The sequence below is a fragment of the Doryrhamphus excisus genome, chromosome 8 (assembly GCF_030265055.1).
Source record: "Doryrhamphus excisus isolate RoL2022-K1 chromosome 8, RoL_Dexc_1.0, whole genome shotgun sequence".
In the NCBI taxonomy this organism is placed as follows: Eukaryota; Metazoa; Chordata; class Actinopteri; order Syngnathiformes; family Syngnathidae; genus Doryrhamphus; species Doryrhamphus excisus.
Genome location: NC_080473.1, coordinates 15,568,864 through 15,589,843, shown reverse-complemented (window position 1 = coordinate 15,589,843; position 20,980 = coordinate 15,568,864). Strand labels below are relative to the sequence as shown.

The following is a 20,980-nucleotide window of genomic DNA, read 5'->3' as shown; positions in this document are numbered from 1 at the left end:
AAAACAACAGGCTTTTATTGCAGGGTTGAAACAACAGGCACAATAATAATAATAATAATAATAATAATAATAATAATAATAATAATAATAATAATAATAATAATAATAATAATAATAATAATAATAATAATAACAATAATAACAACAACAATATTGTTATTATTATTATTATTATTAATATAATAAAAACTAATAGCAATAATTAATATAATAATAATAATAATAATCCAAACTAAAAACATGAGCTACTGTTGTGGCCGTAAACCATGGCAAGGTGAAACTCAAACTGTCAACTTCCTGTCCACCACTCACTCTGCTCCTCTTGGGGAGCACATTTGTAGCAACACACACAAGTCTTATTTTTAAGTCTTAAATTGCTTATTTTCTCTTATTATGTCAACTATATTGGGTAACACAAGAGCAAAGGTGACTATAGGGGTGTTGTTTTATGTCTTGAGGGCTCTAATAATTAAATTATTGCGAGCCTTGCCTCAGCCTTACCCACAAAACTTGCGACCCTACAGCACGAGGTAACAACTGGCATCTGTTGGGGGTAAATGATATCACCATCAAGTCCGTCTGTAGACATCTTCTATGCCGCTTATCCTCACGAGGGTCTGCAGACGGATCATTTACAGTACATAAACCAGGGTTTGCATTGGCCTTTTATTGTGGCCAGCCTAAGACACACCAGTGAGGCGGATGAATTACTTCTGCAAATGACAAAGTGATGACTAACACACGTTTGGACAGATTTGTTGAACATTTGAGAGAAATAGTCGTTTCAATTTTCAGTCTTTGAGTTAAGTTCATGAAAGGTTGACAGCAAATATTTCTGTTGAGTGTGTTTGTGTCAGTTCACAAATTGACTTAACGTATATGTAACGTATATATATATATATTTTAATAAAATAAAATAAAAAATATTATTTTAAAAAATATTAAAAAATAAAAAAGGCTAATAAATAAATAAATAAATAAATAAAATAAAAACGTAAACTTTTTTAACTTAAAAAATTAAAAAAATTAAAGATTATAAAAAAATAACTATATTAAGAAAGCAGGAAGTGAACAAATGTAACAGTTACTGATTGTAAAAGTACCAGATGGAGGGGTAGGATTTAATAAGCTTTGCTTCTTCCTACTCCTTTTGGGCATGTGGAACTGGGAACTGATTATGGGATGCACTCAATTGTAATCTGATGCATGTTCAAATGAAATAAAACCATTACCATTACCATTACCATATATGTTTATGCCCCGTGTAGTTGTATAGTTTTGTGTGGGATCATTTTGGAGCCTTTCCTCCCGGCATGGGCAAGTGAAGGTGAACCATGTACGGTGTACCATGTCATTTACAGTATCACAGACTAGATAGAGACGAAAGGCCGGTCTTTCGCACCGCCGTGCCCTGATAGGAGAGGACATACAAAGTGGGAGCACAGCACGACATTATGATAGTGGAGCGTATCGACCCGACTGCCCCCCTTTATGCCTGGCTGAACAATGTGCTTGGATTAACTTCCCGGGCAGACCTACTTCCTAGTACTGTTATAGCAGATGCATGCAGACAAGCAGGCGTACATTACCCAGGATGCAAGCACATACTGTAACGCTTTTGCAGTTTGAACATATGCATTGGAGCTGAGCAATACAAATTCTAACTTTATATGAAAGACCAGAATGTGGTTATTCATCAGCAGAAACACAATCTCTCTAGGCTTAACTCAGGTTGGTAGGAAATGAAAGCGTGGCAGAAGGTGTGACGGAGCATTAAGCCCGGAGTAGAGGAAGAATATTACGTATAATAATAATAATATTTAATCATGGGTGTGCCTGTGTGGGTCATTCCTGGTCACAAGTTAATAATGGCACAGTGCATACAGTGTAGAAGAGACGTAACATTCACTATGTCAGAGGTGCGCAAACTGCGGCTTGTCTCAATCTGGCAACCACATGTTCCCAAATTCCTTTTTTGGTAATGGTTTAATTTCATTTGAACATGCATCAGATTCCAATTGAGTGCATCCCATAATCAGTTCCCAGTTCCACATGTCTAAAAGGAGTAGGAAGAAGCAAAGCTTATTAAATCCTACACCTCCATCTGGTACTTTTACAATCAGTAACTGTTACATTTGTTCACTTCCTGTTTCCCTAACATAGTTAATTTTTTATAATTTTAAATTTTTTAATTTTTTTGAATTTATTTAATTTTTTTTTAATTTCTTTATTTTTTTAAATATTTTTTTATTTTTTTCAATTAATGAATAAATTTTTTATTTTATTTTTGTCACATACCGAAGTACGAGGTGATATTTTTTAAACCTTTAACGTGGAATTCCAAAACATTCCAACATTCCAAAACGACAGCCACATAGTCCTGCCACAATACATGCTGGGTAGCATTTTGTCATCTTTTTGCTTGATTGCAAAATAAGTTGAGGAGGTCGTCAGGGGAGTGAACGAGGACGTACGTTAACATCCTCTTGATATTTAATGTTTTATTGTTCACAGCTCATGTTGTTGACTACCCAGCATGCCTTGTGGGCACTCATGAAAAATGTGTTATGTTTACCGCTTACCTGTTGTTTATCACCCACGTAGTAGTAGTAGTAGTTAATGCGTTAACATGCTGTGGATGTGTTGTTTTCGTTTTGTTGCACCGTGAAAAAGTATGTAGTTCTCTTTGATAAGATAATAAGATATATGTAAGCAAGCGAAGTTGATGATACATAAGATGATTGAAATGCTGTCATCGTGAGGAGAAGGAACGTTCATGTGTGAAAGTATTTACTCAGCAAGTATATACTTGGTATACTAAGTACATATACTAACTATACGTATACTGAGTATTTGCTCTCCGTTTGGTTGCATTTCAACCTGTAGTCACTATATAGTAGTATTAGTAGTAGTGTGTGAGTTTGGGCAACTAATCAGAAAAATAGGCAAAATAATAAAATAAAACTAAAATACTGAAAATATGATTCCCACATAGAAAGTTCATGATGATGATGATGACATGAAATCTGCATTATTGGCCACGATGCAAACCTCCATCCAGATTGGAGATTGTGTGTTTCTATCATAAGAAATATTCAACATTATCTCATGGTTTTAATTTAATTAATTTTATTTAATTTTAACAGAACATGAAGTTATGACTTAGGGTGTCGATTTCATGTCATGAAGTGGTAGTTGCGTACGTCTTATAACACACGCAAACAAAAACAAAACACATTTTTGATGTTTCCTAGCAGTAATCAAATGAATACTGCCATATTATTTGGATAAGAAATACAGCATTTGCTGAACCATAATCACATATTTCATAATTCCATGTTAAAAGCTCTTGTGTGTTACCTCTGACTTACTCTCATATCTGTGTTGTGCATTGACCGTACTCGGCTGATGTGTTATATCGGTGTTATCATTGTCATGGCAACCAGATTATCCCCACTCGTTCCATAGCGATATTTCGCCACACTCCTTCAATGCATCGCAGCTTTAGTCATATGAAGGAGGTGTAAAGCTTATTATGTAAGATGACCACTTCCTAATGGAATTAGGGGAGCTTTCTGTAATGCTTCACCACACCCAGCAACTCCTCTGAAACATTAGAGTGGAGTCACTGGAGAAGGACACAGGATTTGTGTGTCTGTGTGTGTGTGTGTGCGTTTGTGGTTATGTGTGTGTGTGAAGTGAGTCGGGGAGAGTTAGGGGGAGAACGACAGAGACGGCGGTCACGCCGGGTGCCAGGCTGATGGCGAGGCACATGGCGCTGCTTCAGCTGTCAATTGACATCAATCAGCAGACCCCGCCCACACGCATACACATTTTTACTGTACGCCACTCCCCCTCATCCCTTTGTGTTGTTGCTGGAGTCCAATTGGGGATTGTGAGCGAGTGATTTGTGGGATTGGGCAGCAATAATATTGACCTGGAAATGTCTCGTGTGACACAGCTGTCTGGTTCGCTCAGAGAGGCCGACCATTACAGAGAACTTTTTGTCTTATGGTTTTGTTTTGGGGACGCTGCCCCGCTTAAAAGTGAATTATATGACCAAAAAAATGGCTTAATCCAAGACCCCCCAACTCCAAGATATGGAACTATTAACACATAGATTGAGGACGTTTTGATTAAAAAACAATTGAAAAAATAAAGTAAAAAAAAAGTGAATTATATGATAAGATGTTATTTGATTTTCAGCATAAGCAAATCAAATATGAGGTCTTTCGGCGAATATATGACTCTTGTGCGACTTATGTATGTTTTTTTCTACCTAGTGACGCATTTTTGGCCTTGTGCGACTTATACTCCAGTGCGACTTATGTATGTTTTTTTCTACCTAGTGACGCATTTTTGGCCTTGTGCGACTTATTCTCCAGTGTGACTTATGTATGTTTTTTTCTACCTAAGTATGCATTTTTGGTCTGGTGCGACTTATGTATGTTTTTTTTCTACCTAAGTATGCATTTTTGGCCTTCTGCGACTTATACTCCAGTGTGACTTATGTATGTTTTTTTCTACCTAAGTATGCATTTTTGGCCTTGTGCGACTTATACTCCTGAGTCCAGAAAATACGGTATATACAATTAGCAGGTGATCAAATATGTCCCCCCACTACACAGTATGTTGATCGGATTCTAAACAGCATGTAGCCTGAACACACATATACCATATATATATATATATATATATATATATACACACACACACACACACACCCCAAGCCATTCCAAACAGTAGAATAAATAAGGCCGCCCCGTCCTGTTTCAGACTTCAGCCTAAACACAAGTGACCTCGTTTATCTCTACTTCATCATACTTCGTTATTTTGGAGCCACGCTAGTGCACACGTACACACACCATCTGTTGCCCTGTCTGAAAGTGAGATTGTTTATGTGTGTGTGTGTGTGTGTATACAGATCTCATACACTCATCATTATGGGCTTCAGTGTCTTTCAGTTTGAATAAATCATTAACGAGCACAATTGATATGACGTTAATTCCCGTGATGAGTGGACGTCCACTTTGACTGTACGAGAGCGTGGGAGGATGAGAGGGACTTTGCATGAAAGTGCATTCTTATCCGGGTTACTCGGTGTCAGTTAAAGTCTGCAGGCCTCAGAAAGTGGGTCAGGTTTCTGTGCGTCTGCGTCAGCGAATGAGTGCATGATGTCTTTGCTTTAAGTCTGTTGTCAGCTTCTAAATCACTTCATACCATCGTTTAAGCCCTTTGTAATCGTTATTCATAGCGTAACGCTTCCAGTGGCTAAAACGTACACAAAGGCCTTCTGTTGGAATTAGAAATATTGTGATGCTTGCAGAATTTAGTTGCATTATTGTCATCATGTTTATTTATGCATTGATTTTACTTTTGACTGTCGGTTGTCACCGCAAGCAACTCAATAGCATCCTTACATCCTGATGCAATTCCGGCTAGGAATGAATCCATGCGCTCTAACCAGAAAGGCATGTACCATTTCACCAACAGGGATTCCCATCAGAATTTTTATGTTGGATATTAGCTTTCTTTGCAATATCCAATATAGAGATTTTATTGCTCACCAAAACCGATATAGGCAGCACCTCTTCCCTGACGCCGATGCCAGATCACATGAATGAACACATTATGCTTATACTATCAACCATTTGGAAAGCTGCACATTTGTATGTGGCACAAACATCCATATAAGCATTAAGTACAGTCAAATAAAACCTGAATAAATAATAACTACAACAAATGCACTAATGCAATCAGTGAAATTAGCTAGCATACAGTAATCCCGAGTTTATCATGGTTAATGTGTTCCTGTCCCGACTGCCATAGCAGAGAAAAACTGATTTCAACCATCTAAATAAGTTTTTTTTAACATTATTAGGGTCCTCTAGACATGAAGTACACTACTATAGTCACCATTACATTCATATTACTCCATACAGTAGACATAATAAGCCAATTAAGACATAAATAAGACTTCCCTAAGACATAAATAAGACTTGCTGAGTCCTCGTGTGTTACCATAAATGTGTTCCCTAGAGGAGCTGAGGGACAGGCAAACAGGAAGTGATGTTGGGAGGTTCAGAGTTGAGTTTTAGCTTGCTATACATTACTGTAGCAACAGTAGCATGTGTTTTATTTTGTGATTTTTATTCAGGATTATTGTGCCTGTTGTGAGGTAAACCAAACCTGCAATAAAAGTCTGTTGTTGCAGTGATTAAGTATAGCGAGTTTATATGCAGTTTGTAATCTACAGAATATACAGTAATTGTCTTTTGGGGGACATTTGTGTTCCATCCTTTATAAGTTGATGTTTACATTGTAATTTTTTACAAACCACTCTGGAGTATAATTTACAGGACCAGCCATACCGTGAAAAAAATTTGATTTATAGTCCGGAAAATACATGTAGAGAATATACTAGGTGTCATAAATCATATGAGAGCATCCCGATATCCTAAAAGTTCTTTGGAGTTAGTGCACTCGTGCACATACAAACGTTGCCTCCTCCTCAATTCTCATATGAGGCGTGTTTCACTACCATCTGGTTTCCAAGAAGCTGGTGGGAGGAGTGTGTGCCATGTAGCCAAAAGTTTGGAGCCGCTGTTGAACAGAAAACATCTGGATGAGGGATGGACAAATGCTGCGTGTGTGTGAGTGAGACAGAGTTCCAGGCAAAAATTCTCGAATCACATCTGGCGACCACCAAACACAGCTGGGAACTGATGAGGTCATGCCGTCTTTAGACAGAAGAAAAGCACACAAATTGTACACATACCCGGGTACAAGTACTTGTACCATTGGTAGCTTACTGGTTTTCACAGTCAAATAGTTCATCTTCAAACAGCATTTGAAACACTTCTATGCTAGGACTACGTTATGCTAGCCATAGCATTTCAGTATGTGGAATCAAACTATGGAATGGATTGAGTAAGGAAATCAAACAATGCACAACGATGAGCCAATTCAAGAAACAATACAAGCAGTTGATGTTTGCTAAATACAAGGATGAAGAGTCTTGAACCAGTCATGATGTGCTATAGTATATATCACTATATTGACACGCACTATGGTACCCATTATGGCATTGGATGCTCATATCACCTCCTACTTCGGTACGGGACAAAAAATTTAATTTAATTTAATTTAATTTAATTTAATTTAATTTAATTTAATTTGATTTAATTTAATTTAATTTAATTTAATTTAATTTAATTTAATTTAATTTAATTTAATTTAATTTAATTTAAAAATGTAAAAAAAATTAAAACCCCTTAAACTGTATTATGGAAAGCAGGAAGTGAACAAATAAAAATAAAATTATTTAAAAAATAATAATAATCATAAATAAATAAATAAATAAAAATTAACTATATTAAGAAAGCAGGAAGTGAACAAATGTAACAGTTACTGATTGTAAAACTACCAGATAAGCTTTGCTTCTTCCTACTCCTTCCATTACCATTACCATTACCAGATTGGTGGACAAAAAAGGTATAGTGATTGGTATAGTGATTATATACAAACATTATATGTTTAAATCAAGTGCTCACACCAGCTTCTGATGATTCTAATTGCAGAGCTGATCAGTAGAAACACACCCAAAAATATAACATTCATATCACCTCCTACTTCGGTACAGGACAAAAATTAAATTAAATTAAATTAAATTAAATTAAATTAAATTAAATTAAATTAAATTTTATTTTATTTTATTTTATTTTATTTTATTTTATTTTATTTTATTTTATTTTATTTTATTTTATTTTATTTTATTTTATTTTATTTTATTTTATTTTATTTTATTTTATTTTATTTTATTTTATTTTATTTTGAAAGCAGGAAGTGAACAAATGTAACCGTCACTGATTGTAAAAGTAACAGATGGAGTGGTAGGATTTAATAAGCTTTGCTTCTTCCTACTCCTTTTGGACATGTGAAACTGGGAACTGATTATGGGATGCACTCAATTGGAATCTGATGCATGTTCAAATGAAATAAAACCATTACCATTACCATTACCATTACAGTCCCATTCTTCAGCTTCACCTGGGATCTCAGTCTATAGATGTTTGTCAGGTATCATGTCTCCATCAATGTCATCAGAGCTTTCACCTTCTGCGTCCTACACATATTCCACTGATATTCCACCAAAGAAAAGCGCTACTAGTGATGACAAGTGGATGAAGCCAGGATGAAGAGACTTCAAATTCTAGAGAATATGTAAGAATCGGAGTGTTGTGAGGGAATGTATTGCAGATGTTTGGAAAGGAAAAGGCTCATTTTGTTCTTCTGGCTCCAGTCCACCTGAATGTGTAGTCTACTCTAAAGTGCCAGTGATGATGGTCTTCATTTGGACCTTTCATTTATTTATGCTTCCCATCCTTCGCTGGCAGCCCACGTCTTTTCACTGAGCTTCAAGTGAGCCGTGCATATGGTTCTTGTTGACAGGGTGAGGTCACGGCGATGGAAGGCGTTTACAAGTCGCTCGCTAATGTCCCCGCCCTGATGGGTCTCCAGTGACTCGGTTAAAGGCTGTTTACTACACCGTTGCTCCTTATTTCGCAACTTGAGGCTCAGAAAGAGGAATGCAAACTTGGTGTTATTAGTCTCATTTGGCATTTTTACACCGAAAATAGCTCCATTTAAGAGTCTTAGGGAACCTGAGGTCCACGAAAATAAATACAGTTTTGAGTACTTGGTCCTGCTGGTTCACGACTAGTCTATTTGACCCTTTTGGGCTACTACTTCTTGATAGTAACAAAACCACCATGACGGGACATGGGCCTTAGAATTCCACCATGACGGGACATGGGCCTTAAAATTGATTAATTATGGCTTGAATAGGATTGGCTGTAGTTAGAATTTGAACGACTCCAGTTCCGACTCCTTGTTTTGATTCACATTTTTGATTCCGATACTTTTATAAGGCAGGGCAATAAATGAGGCCACTAATTATAGAGATGAAATGTCTGATTTTCCCCATGATTTTTGAAAATAATATCAACATTATCAACGGCTGCAGGCCACACAGCTCGGAGACCCTAGTTCAATTCCACCCTCGGCCATTTCTGTGTGGGGTTTGCATGTTCTCCTCGTGCATGCGTGGGTTTTCTCAGGATACTCCGGTTTCCTCCCACATTCCAAAAACATGCTAGGTTAATTAGCCACTCCAAATTGTCCATAGGTATGAATGTGAGTGTGAAAGGTTGTTTGTCTATATGTGCCCTGTGATTGGCTGGCCACCAGTCCAGGGTGTACCCCGCCTCTCGCCCGAAGACCGCTGGGATAGGCTCCAGCACCCCCGCGACCCTTGTGAGGATAAGCGGTAGAAAATGAATGAATGAATATCAACATTATCAACGGCTGCAGGCCACACAGCTAGGAGACCCAAGTTCAATTCCACCCTCGGCCAACACCCTTATTTTGTTATCGCAGTGAACAGGATGCGGTGCAAAGCGTTCTTACAGAAGTATGTTGAAAATGATGCAATTATTCAAATTGTTGGCACTTGCAACTTCCTTTGGCCCCATGGTGGGTTATTAGCAGTCACATTTGCTTAGGGTGCGTTGTTTTGGCTCTCAATTTCATGGACTGATACAGTACAGGGGCATAAAATCCTGTGTTTTATTGTGATTCTAATTATGAACCATGAAAAACCAAGTATTGTTAAATATATATATCAGTATTATTTTTTGGCAATACTGGCCCTGTATTTACTTGGTATTAAATCAATACTAACATATTTGCATCTTTTTGATGTCAGTGAAAAAGTGTCAGTTGTCCAGTCCACCCCATCCTCCCTTCCCAATATGGTGACAGTCCTACGGGATTGTGTATTTCCCAGCTACCACTTACTTTTTGCTTCTCCCTGTTCTAATACACTTGGGTGCTTGGCCCGATTCCCAGAAATGAGTGGCACAAGCTGCGGCGTGTGTGCACATTGAGGATGTGTGTGTGTGTGTCCGTTCTTGGCATTGAGCGTGTCCCACATGCCGGGAATGAGTAATGCCACTCGAGCCGTTATGTGTTGCGTTGGCATGTCCGTACTCCACGTTACACACACGTCTGTCAGGCATGAGAGACAGTAAATGTGCGTATGCTTCCGGCACGCCGCTCGTTACCGCTACTGCGGTGTTGATGACCAGAAGTGATGTGTCTGGGTATGTGTGTGTATAAATATATATATATATATATACTGTATTAGAATACACGCCATGCTCCATGTGTGTAGCAGAGCAAGGTTCCTGTCTTCTCCAGTGTGCAGATTCACGCTTTGCATATGGATACTACATGCCTGCAGTGGAGGGGTTGTGTAATTTCACACCCTGTTGTAGCCAGCATGCCGGGTTCTGGGGTACGAAGAGGGTAAGAAAACAATCTTTACTCTCATGAAGTCAGGATATGAAAAGATCAAAACAGAATGAATGGAGATAAACTCGACTTAAGTGCTTCTTTGCTTATTATTCATTTCATTGGCTTTCCTTTGAGCTTTTCTTATACTACTTGGGAGGATGTTATGCTTTTGTGTTTGTGTTTCCATATGGTATGTATGACACCTTCTCCAAACCTAGATCCTTTATAAGGATCTTATATTCTTTTTATTTTTTTTATTTTATTTTAATTGTTACTTGTATGTGAAATGTAAATGGATGTAATTGTTACGTTATTGAGGCATAGTGATTTAATCCTGGTTATTGGGAGGAAAAAAAGGACACAAACTCCTATCAGGAATATTGGGGTTTTCTTGTGTGACTTTGATATTTACACTGGAAGTCATTATTGATGTGCTGTTTGCAAAATACACACATCAATTTCTGCTACACAGATGATAACGACCAAGTACGGGAACGTTGAATACCTTCTGTTTTGCGTCTAACACACACCAGTTGCAAAGCGTTGTACAGTAAACCTCGGATATATCGGATTCAATTGTTCCCACTGGTTTTGTCCGATATAAGCGAAATCCGTTATATGTGTATACCGGAAAATGTCCGTTTTACGCATATATCGGATTTATATCCGGTATATGCGTAAATGGGATTTTATCCGTTATAAAAAGGCACTTCCTTGACTATGTTTCCAATGTACCTGGACGCGCAGGCAACGTTGCAAACGCTGCAAATGACGTCGTATAGCGGCCTGTCACGATTCGGCGAATCGGAGCGCCACGATGCGGCCATCCGATATATGCGAGGGAAATTTCATGGAAATGCATTGGAACGGGACTGGAGATTTTGTCCGAAATAGGCGAAATCCGTTATAAAAAATCCGATATATGCAATGAATTTTTATTGGAAATGCATTACAGAAAAATCGGTTCTTTTTTATCTGTCCGTTGTGAGCGAATTTCCGATATATCCGAGTCCGATATATCCGAGGTTTACTGTACAACTTTTTACGTTTTGGGTATGATGTAGCAAGGTGTGTGTTTGTTTGTGTTTGTGTTTAACCTTGGTTAGCATTATTTATTTGTTCCAAAAGGGCCGACTTAACCATTTTCCCATAAAGAATATTCAGTCATTTTCTACCGTTTATCCTCACGGGGGTCGTGGCGGTGCTGGAGCCTACCCCAGCTGTCTTCGTGCACACTCACATTCATACCTATGGACAATTTGGAGTCCATTAAACTAGGATGTTTGGTAGGAAACCGGAGTACCCGGAGAAAACCCACAGAACATGCAAACCCCACACAGAGATGGCCTGAGGCGGGAATCGAACTAGGGTCTCCTAGCTGTGTGGCCTGCAGCCATTGATAATGTTGATATTATTTTTAAAAATCATGGGGAAATCAGACATTTCATCTCTATAATTAGTGTCCTCATTTAGTGCCATGCCTTTTAAAAAGTATCGGAATCAAAAATGTGAATCAAAACGAGGAGTCGGAACTGGAGTCGTTCAAATTCTAACAACAGCCAATCCTATTCAAGCCATAATTAATCAATTCTAAGGCCCATGTCCCGTCATGGTGGTTATCTTACTATCAAGAAGTAGTAGCCCAAAAGGGTCAAATAGACTAGTCGTGAACCAGCAGGACCAAGTACTCAAAACTGTATTTATTTTCGTGGACCTCAGGTTCCCTAAGACTCTTAAATGGAGCTATTTTACTTGTGTGGCCTGCGAGCTAACCACTCATTCACTGTACAGCCCCCCCATAAGGAATAATGTAAATGGAATTCCATTAGACATGTTCAAAAGGGGCTGCACGTTGGGGACTGGTTAGGGCATAGGCCTCACAGCTAAGAGACCCGAGTTCAATTCCACCCTCGGCCATCTCTGTGTGGAGTTTGCATGTTCTCCCCGTGCATGCGTGGGTTTTCTCCGGGTACTCCGGTTTCCTCCCACATTCCAAAAACATGCTAGGTTAATTGGCCACTCCAAATTGTCCATAGGTATGAATGTGAGTGTGAATGGTTGTTTGTCTATATGTGCCCTGTGATTGGCTGGTGAAAATGAATGAATGAATGTTCAAAATTAGGAGGAAAACGTTTTCATATTTTTTATAATTATAGTTTTACATTTTTTACATGATATAAAACAATTTAAAATGCATATCAATGCTCTAAATAAGGAATGAAAGTGATAATGAATATTTAATATGACTTTTACCTTCTTTGAAGACATGATTGTTGACGTGACCGTGCCCAAAGACACGATGTCGTAGCGAGACACCACACGGACACCACCATCCTCGTCCAACATTAATTGTTTGTTGGGTCAATCATGTTCCTCCTCAACATTGTAACCCCAAATGTTGCCAAATAAAGTTGCAAGTGCAGGCATTTGGCTAAAAACGATGAGCGACACGATTAAATTGAAGCAATAACTCCCGACAAAACAGGAAAATGTTGTCTGTGTGGTGTCCTGCTAGCTGGTGTCTTTGATAACATATGACATCAAACTATAAGCCATCAATAAAGTATGTCTCCCTGTGTTCCATACGGATGCCTACAGTACCAGGGAGCACGTGACCCCGGAGATGAACAAGCTTCGCCAGAGTCTGAGGAGGAAGAAGCCCACCTACGTGCCGGAGGCCAGCAGACCACATCAGTGGCAGGCGGACGAGGAGGCTGTACGCAAAGGCAAATGTAACTTCTCTGTACGGGTAAGCCTCCGCTTTCAGATCGCTTCATACTTTTATTATTTTATTTAGCAGTCATTTATTAAAGCTATCGTCACAAATCAGTGACATTATCGCAGATAATTATGCCATTAGTTGGTATTATTCTGTCAAATCAAGACCACTCAGGAGGGTTGGATTCTTTGTTTATTTTTCTTAGCTTGGGACCTCTCCCCCACAAGATTGTTTATTTTTTTATGAAGCTTACTCCCGGGGGGCAAATAAAACCAAAATTTCTTCCAAGTATCATCACTGAAACAAGGAATGGCTAAGTTAAGGTCCTATTCACACGGGAACGTTACCTTCATAATGAAGATTGTCAATCACTATATTGACAGTTACTATGGTACCCATTGTGTCATTGTATGGTCATATCACCTTGTACTTCGGTATGAGGTACATTATTAAAAAAACAATAAAAAAAACTTAAACTGTATTATGGAAAGCAGGAAGTGAACAAACAAAAATAAAATTAAATTTAAAAAATTAATTAAAAAAATAAAAATTATTTCAAAAAATTTAAAAATATAAAATAAATTTAAAAAAATAAATAAAAAAAAAACTATATTAGGAAAGCAGGAAGTGAACAAATGTAACAGCTTTGCTTCTTCCTACTCCTTTTGGACATGTGGCACTGGGAACTGATTATGGGATGCACTCAATTGTAATCTGATGCATGTTCAAATGAAATAAAACCATTACCATTACCATTACCAGATTGGTGGACAAAAAAGGTATAGTGATTGGTATAGTGATTATATACAAACATTATATGTTTAAATCAAGTGCTCACACCAGCTTCTGATGATTCTAATTGCAGAGCTGATCAGTAGAAACACACCCAAAAATATTTTCCTAATGAGAAACAGGCCTGTCATTACCTCCCATAGCACATATTATCACGCAGATCCAAAATGAGCCGAGACGATGACATTATTGAGTTATGGATTGTGGACACGGGAGGAAATGACTGTGTGGGAACATGGAAATGGGATGGGAGGGATGGGATGGGATGGGAGGGCTCTAGGAGAAAGAGGATGAGAGAGAATGATACCATGGGAACAAAAATTAAGACTTTGGAAATTTGGAATGCCCAAATCAGACTTAGTGCCTAAAATTGGTACAGTTTGGAGTCCATCTACAGTATATACCCCAGAGTCTATCTAAAGTATATACCCCTGGAGTCTATCTACAGTATATACCCACTATCTACAGTATATACCCACTATCTACAGTATATACCTGGAGTCTATCTACAGTATATACCCTGGAGCCTATCTACAGTATATACCCACGATCTACAGTATATACCCTGGAGTCTATCTACAGTATATACCCACTATCTACAGTATATACCCTGGAGTCTATCTACAGTATATACCCACTATCTACAGTATATACCCACGATCTACAGTATATACCCTGGAGTCTATCTACAGTATATACCCACTATCTACAGTATATACCCTGGAGTCTATCTACAGTATATACCCACTATCTACAGTATATACCCACTATCTACAGTATATACCCTGGAGTCTATCTACAGTATATACCCTGGAGTCTATCTACAGTATATACCCACTATCTACAGTATATACCCCGGAGTCTATCTACAGTATATACCCCGGAGTCTATCTACAGTATATACCCCAGAGTCTATCTACAGTATATACCCCGGAGTCTATCTACAGTATATACCCTGGAGTCTATCTACAGTTTATACCCTGGAGTCTATCTACAGTATATACCCACTATCTACAGTATATACCCTGGAGTCTATCTACAGTATATACCCACTATCTACAGTATATACCCCGGAGTCTATCTACAGTATATACCCCGGAGTCTATCTACAGTATATACCCCAGAGTCTATCTACAGTATATACCCTGGAGTCTATCTACAGTATATACCCCGGAGTCTATCTACAGTATATACCCACTATCTACAGTATATACCCTGGAGTCTATCTACAGTATATACCCCGGAGTCTATCTACAGTATATACCCACTATCTACAGTATATACCCTGGAGTCTATCTACAGTATATACCCCGGAGTCTATCTACAGTATATACCCACATCAGCTCTAAACATACACCTCATTGCTTTCAACCATGTCCCCTGACAGCCTTCCAAAATACACTCAACCCTCGCCTAATCACAGATCGAATGAGGTTTGATGGCGCTATCTGCAGGTAAAAAGGTGCACTGCAGCTGTGAATCCAACAGAGGGCGCTGTCTCACAAGCTAATTCACTCAACATCTTTCAGCAGGAAGATGCTTTGACAAGAAGTGATGTAGAACTCCACAATGCTCAATACCAAATGCTTGTAATTGGTTGTTAATGTGTGCACGTTCTAGGGTTTAGCCTTTCAAAATAAATGTTTTTTTTTTTACATTTCTGGAGATCGTATGTCAAGCGTATCTCAAACAGGAAGTGATGCCAGTCAAATGCATTGTATGTCTATAATGTTAGTTTTTTTTTTACATTTCTGGGGATCGTATCTCAAGAATATCTGAAACAGGAAGTGATGCCAGTCAAATACACTGTATGTCTTTAAATAAACACATCCCTTATCTCCGCAGTACCTGGGCTTGGTGGAGGTGGAGGAGTCCAGAGGGATGCACGTGTGTGAGGAGGCAGTGAAGAAGCTTAAAGTTGTGAGTATCTGAGACATACTGTACATGCCACAGTATTTGATCGAACTGCACAAAGTGACCTAATACTTGATAAAGATAATGCTGACTTCATATTTTTTGATATTGTACATTTAATATCAGGCTGGAATTGCTGTTACTGGTCTTGTATTAGATCTGCAGTGGTACCTAATGTTGTGGCACACACAGCTTCTCTGCTGCAGTGCAGTGTTGTACTCCAGTCTGTACTCTACTGCACCTTATCAACTCACACTCAGACATTCAATACTCTGTAATTACCTTTGCTTCCTGTCCTTTTTCTGACACTTTTACAGTGCAACTTCCAACGGAGCACAAAATGAGATGGGTAAACATTGTGTAGTCAATATCAGATTCAGATGATGTTCAAAAACTACAGATATGATGATATGATATGTTGTGCCAAGTGTGTTTCTGCTGACACGCAGCCAGGATACATTATCATATGAAATCGCTACAGTCTATCTCCGTCAACCATTTGAAGTAGTTGACTCCAAAAAAAAAACTGCTGTCCTCTCATTAAATCCCCGTTCCACCTCCTCATTTAGCTCCTCTCAATGGGATTATGCAATAACTGGGTCTCTGTACTGGTGCATACTGGTACAAAGGCTGTATTTTTCTTTTCCATGACTCATTTTTATGGAGTGTATTTTTTACGGTCCAAGCAGGTTGAATCGGGTCACGTGTGTTAAAAGTTCTATTTGGTACGTTCCCTTTGAGACAGGTGACTTTATATTCTAATAATAGCTCGTTGGTTACATCACCACGACGATGAGCTCACTAGTCAAGAGAAGTGAGACATGTAACTGTGATGCTGTGATGCTGCGATGCTGCGGATGATTCACCCCCCCCCCCCCCCCCCCCCGTGTTCTTTTGTCCCCACAGAGCGGCAAAAAGACGGTAAAGGCGGTATTGTGGGTTTCAGCGGATGGACTCAGAGTGGTTGATGATAAAACCAAGGTAAGAGAATATGTTGCCACACTTAGATGGCTATTTCCCGGCCAATGTGCCGTGGGGAATGGTCCAAATGCACTTCAATGGTCTGAAAATGATGATTTATTTATGACGGAGAACCTACGACCTGGGCTGCACGGTGCTCAAGTGGTTAGCGTGCAGGCCTCACAGCTAGGAGACTCGAGTTCAATTCCACCTTCTGTGTGGAGTTTGCATGTTCTCCCTGGTCATGCATGGGTTTCCTCCCACATTCCAAAAACATGCTAGGTTAATTGGCCACAAATGATTCGGTTGGGCTGGTTTCATAATTACACCTTTTGAGTGTTAAGTTGGTGTGTGATGAGTTTAGTGTTCTTTGTAAGAACGCTAACACATTCCAAAAACATGCTAGGTTAATTAGCGACTCCAAATTGTCCATAGGTATGAATGTGAGTGTGAATGGTTGTTTGTCTATATGTAATTATATGTATTATAATATATTTATATTTCATTCATTCATTCATTTTCTACCGCTTTTTCCTTACGAGGGTCGCGGGGGGTGCTGGAGCCTATCCCAGCTGTCTTCCCACGAGAGGCGGGGTACGCTCTGGACTGGTCGCCAGCCAATCCCAGGGCACATATAGACAAACAACCATTCACACTCACATTCATACCTATGGACAATTTGGAGTCGCTAATTCACCTAGCATGTTTTTGGAATGTGGGAGGAAACCGGAGTACCCGGAGAAAACCCACGCATGCACGGGGAGAACAAACTCCACACAGAGATGGCCGAGGGTGGAATTGAACCCAAGTCTCCTAGCGGTGAGGTCTGCACGCTAACCACTAGTCCGCCGTGCCGCCATATTTATATTTATAATATATTATTATATATTATTTATATTATTTTCTCTGTGTGAACTAGCCATGACCCATGCAGGAAGTATCTACAAATATTATTATTACTATGATTAGGCTGTGCAGGTGTACCTAATGAAGTGCAAGTAGAGTGTAATTAATTCAATGGAGACATTTCCTGTCATTCCGTGCACGTATCCCTAAGTCTTAGTCACGTGACGAGGCAAAGGAGCACAGACAAACTTGCACTTGAGGAATGTCTGGCGACTAAGAGGCCCTCCCAGGGTGAGTGCAGCTCACTGGGGGCTCTTTTGAAAGCGGATCAGACTAAAGAGCAGCAGGGAATAAAGGAGCCGCTGGGTTCAATGGAGAACTCCATTCTTTTTATATTGTCGGAAGGCCACACACACACTATCTCAAGCTCACCCCCCCTCCCTGCACCACTTTAAAATATCCACACCACAGTTTGACCTCCCTATGCACTGTAAAAAAATAATTAAAAAAAGACGCCGATATGAACTAATATTTAATTTCTATGCTAATATCGGCTAATGCTGTCATACATCGCTACAACAGAGGGATGGGAAAACGTGACAGACTTCATTGATGAACCAGCAAAACATAAATACACTGTACACAATACTACCTTTGTGTTGGTGATATTGTTTTGTCTTATGTAAGATTCTGTGATTATATGTGTGGGAAAAATCACTTATTGAATTGGTAACTGCTCTGGTGTTGAGAAGGGGTAGGATTTAATAAGCTTTGCTTATTCCTGCTCCTTTTCAGACATGTGTAGTAATGAGGTGTTGTGTGTGTATGTATGTATGTATGTATATATATGTGTATATATATATATATGTGTGTGTATATATATATATATATTGTAAGTGTATTGTATTGTAAGTGTATATGTGAGAAACATAATAATAATAATAATAAATAAAATATTAAAAATAATATTAATATTAAAAATAACATTAATATTAAAAATAACATTAATATGAATATTAAAATAATACTAAAATAATCTTAATATTAATATTATTTTAATATTTATATTAATATTATTTTTAATATTAATAAAATTAGAATTAAAATTAAAATTACTTATTAATATTATTAATATTATTAATATTATTAATATTATTAATATTATTAATATTATTAATATTAATGTAACATAGTATGCATGTCTGAAATAAATTAAGAAAGAAGAAGATATTCTAGTGTGATACTCAAGTGTACTCATTTCACCTAAAGCAATTCATCTATAAAAAAAAAAACCAACAGCAGTGGTTTTATATGAAAAATGGCAGTGTCTTCATGACCTTTCCTTTTGTTGGTCTCCACCAATGACGAAGCGGTGACACACTCGACTCTGAATGGACGGCACGGCGCATCTGTGCCGGACGTGACCTTCATGATGCACGCTCGGAAAAGAAAGTTCAAATCCTTTTCTCTGCATAGATGACATGCCAAGAGTCACATCAGTCTTGCTTTTCTGATGGGTCATTTTTACACACACACACACACACACACACACACACACACACACACACACACACACAAGAATACATTTTTCCTGCATTTGACCCAGCCCTCATCGGCCCCTCTTAAATTCTAACCATTCATCATTGACAATATGGGGAGGTGTGTCCTGATAATATGAGGTGACACGTTGAATCAAGCAAAGATCACATGACCAGTCGTCTCTCTGAAAGGACGACACTCCGCTCTGCCTTTCACCTTGGTACCAGCGCTTCCCTTCATTCACCAATTTGCTGCAATGAATGGCCTCCTCTTGTCTCTCCTGTCCTCGTCCACCCCGCTCTTTGTTTTCACAAGAGAGAAAGGATGTGTGTGTGTGTGTGTGTGTGTGTGTGTGTGTCCTTTTGTGTCTTTATATGCCTCTCAGCTCTCGGGTTTGCTTCTCATTTAGTTTTTGAAGAGTGAAAGAGGTGATGCCCCCCTCCAAGTTGCCTTTATAGACGCTAAGACGGGCTGAATAAAGCTTTCATAGAAGGCAAGGCAAGTGGTGCAAACACCCGGGAGATCTAAGAGGGTCTCGTGTCGATACTTTTGGTAGCATTTTCTTCTGTTGGATGCACCGAAAAGTGCTTCATGGCATGGGAATTAGGGACGGGTTGGATTCAATCCATTATCAGTATCGGGTTCCGATACCAATGTAAGTCAACAAACACGAACAAATAAGCACGTCTAAAAACTTCAAGGTAGGGCTTAACAAGAAGAAACTGATGTTTGAGTTGGTCACCTGGTCAGACATAGTCACAAGTTCTTGTTTTTTTAATGCACAAGATTAGACACATGCAATCCAGGAAATGATATGTAAATGTTACACTTAGTAAGTGGGCTAATAAATTGACAATAAAAGCACAAATACTGCGGATTTCAGAAAACAACAGATGGAATGACACAGTACTCTACAAGAAGCAATGAAGTCTGTAAAATTAAATAATTTTAAAAAAAATCAAACTACAACTTACAACTATAATGATGAAAATGCTAATATCAATGATGATTATAATAATGGTGATAATAATAACAATAATAATGGTAATAATGATAAAGATAAAAAAATAAAAAAATTATGATAAAGATTATTACAATAATGATAATAACAATGATAATAATAACAGGGAAAACAAGACAGTGGCATGAACATGATTATATCTTGCAAAAAGGGGTAGGCATTTATAAGCTTTTGCTTCAGCCTACTCCTTTTGGGCTTGTGATCAGATAGTTGAATACAAATGTAAATAATGGAAAGTTATATTTTCATTGATGTAAGAAATGCACTGTAATGTTTCATAAATTTGCTCGGAAAAAAAAAAAGTCACATAGTGGAAATGTCCTATATTATAGAATTCTTCCCATAGACTTTGACTCTAATCATGTCTATATTTGTTTCTATATTTGTTTCAATTCATCACATCATAGGCGAGGCCCTACACCAGGGGTCTCAAAGTTTAATGTTAGTGCGGCCCGCGCAAGTTTGATATGGATGCTGTATGGTATCATGTACCCAGAAAAAATTATTACGTTTGATTAATGTTCATGTTAAAGGTTAAATAACTGTTAATAGTTATCCTCCCTATCCGTGTGGAAGTGGTAAGTTTTTGGCTATTTAAGTTTAAAGGAAATAACTTGAAGGCTACCGTTTAGGTCGCTAGCTCTCTAGTTTGCGAGTTAGCATGTGTCTCAAGACCCTGCAGTTGCGCAATATGTTGTAAATAAAAAGAGTATAAATGTGACTTTCGTCGTGTTTTGTCATGTCTACAGGGCTCTAATAATGCTTTGTTCATTTTAATATGAAAAAAATAATTTGTCTACCCACCAACTATATGTGGTTTCTTAAGTTTTTAT

General features: G+C 38.3%; 1 protein-coding gene across 2 annotated transcripts in view; it reads left to right on the top strand.

The window, feature by feature from the left end:
- The window catches only part of numbl (NUMB like endocytic adaptor protein), a 62,603-nt gene that overhangs the window by 33,913 nt on the left and 7,710 nt on the right, over nucleotides 1-20,980 (top strand). For both annotated transcript variants that reach the window (XM_058080817.1, XM_058080816.1), the window contains exons 2-4: nucleotides 12,955-13,105; nucleotides 15,713-15,787; nucleotides 16,688-16,762. In XM_058080817.1, coding sequence (XP_057936800.1) covers nucleotides 12,980-13,105; nucleotides 15,713-15,787; nucleotides 16,688-16,762 — 276 coding nt within the window. In that variant the 5' untranslated portion in view covers nucleotides 12,955-12,979. The remainder of the gene's footprint in view (nucleotides 1-12,954; nucleotides 13,106-15,712; nucleotides 15,788-16,687; nucleotides 16,763-20,980) is intronic.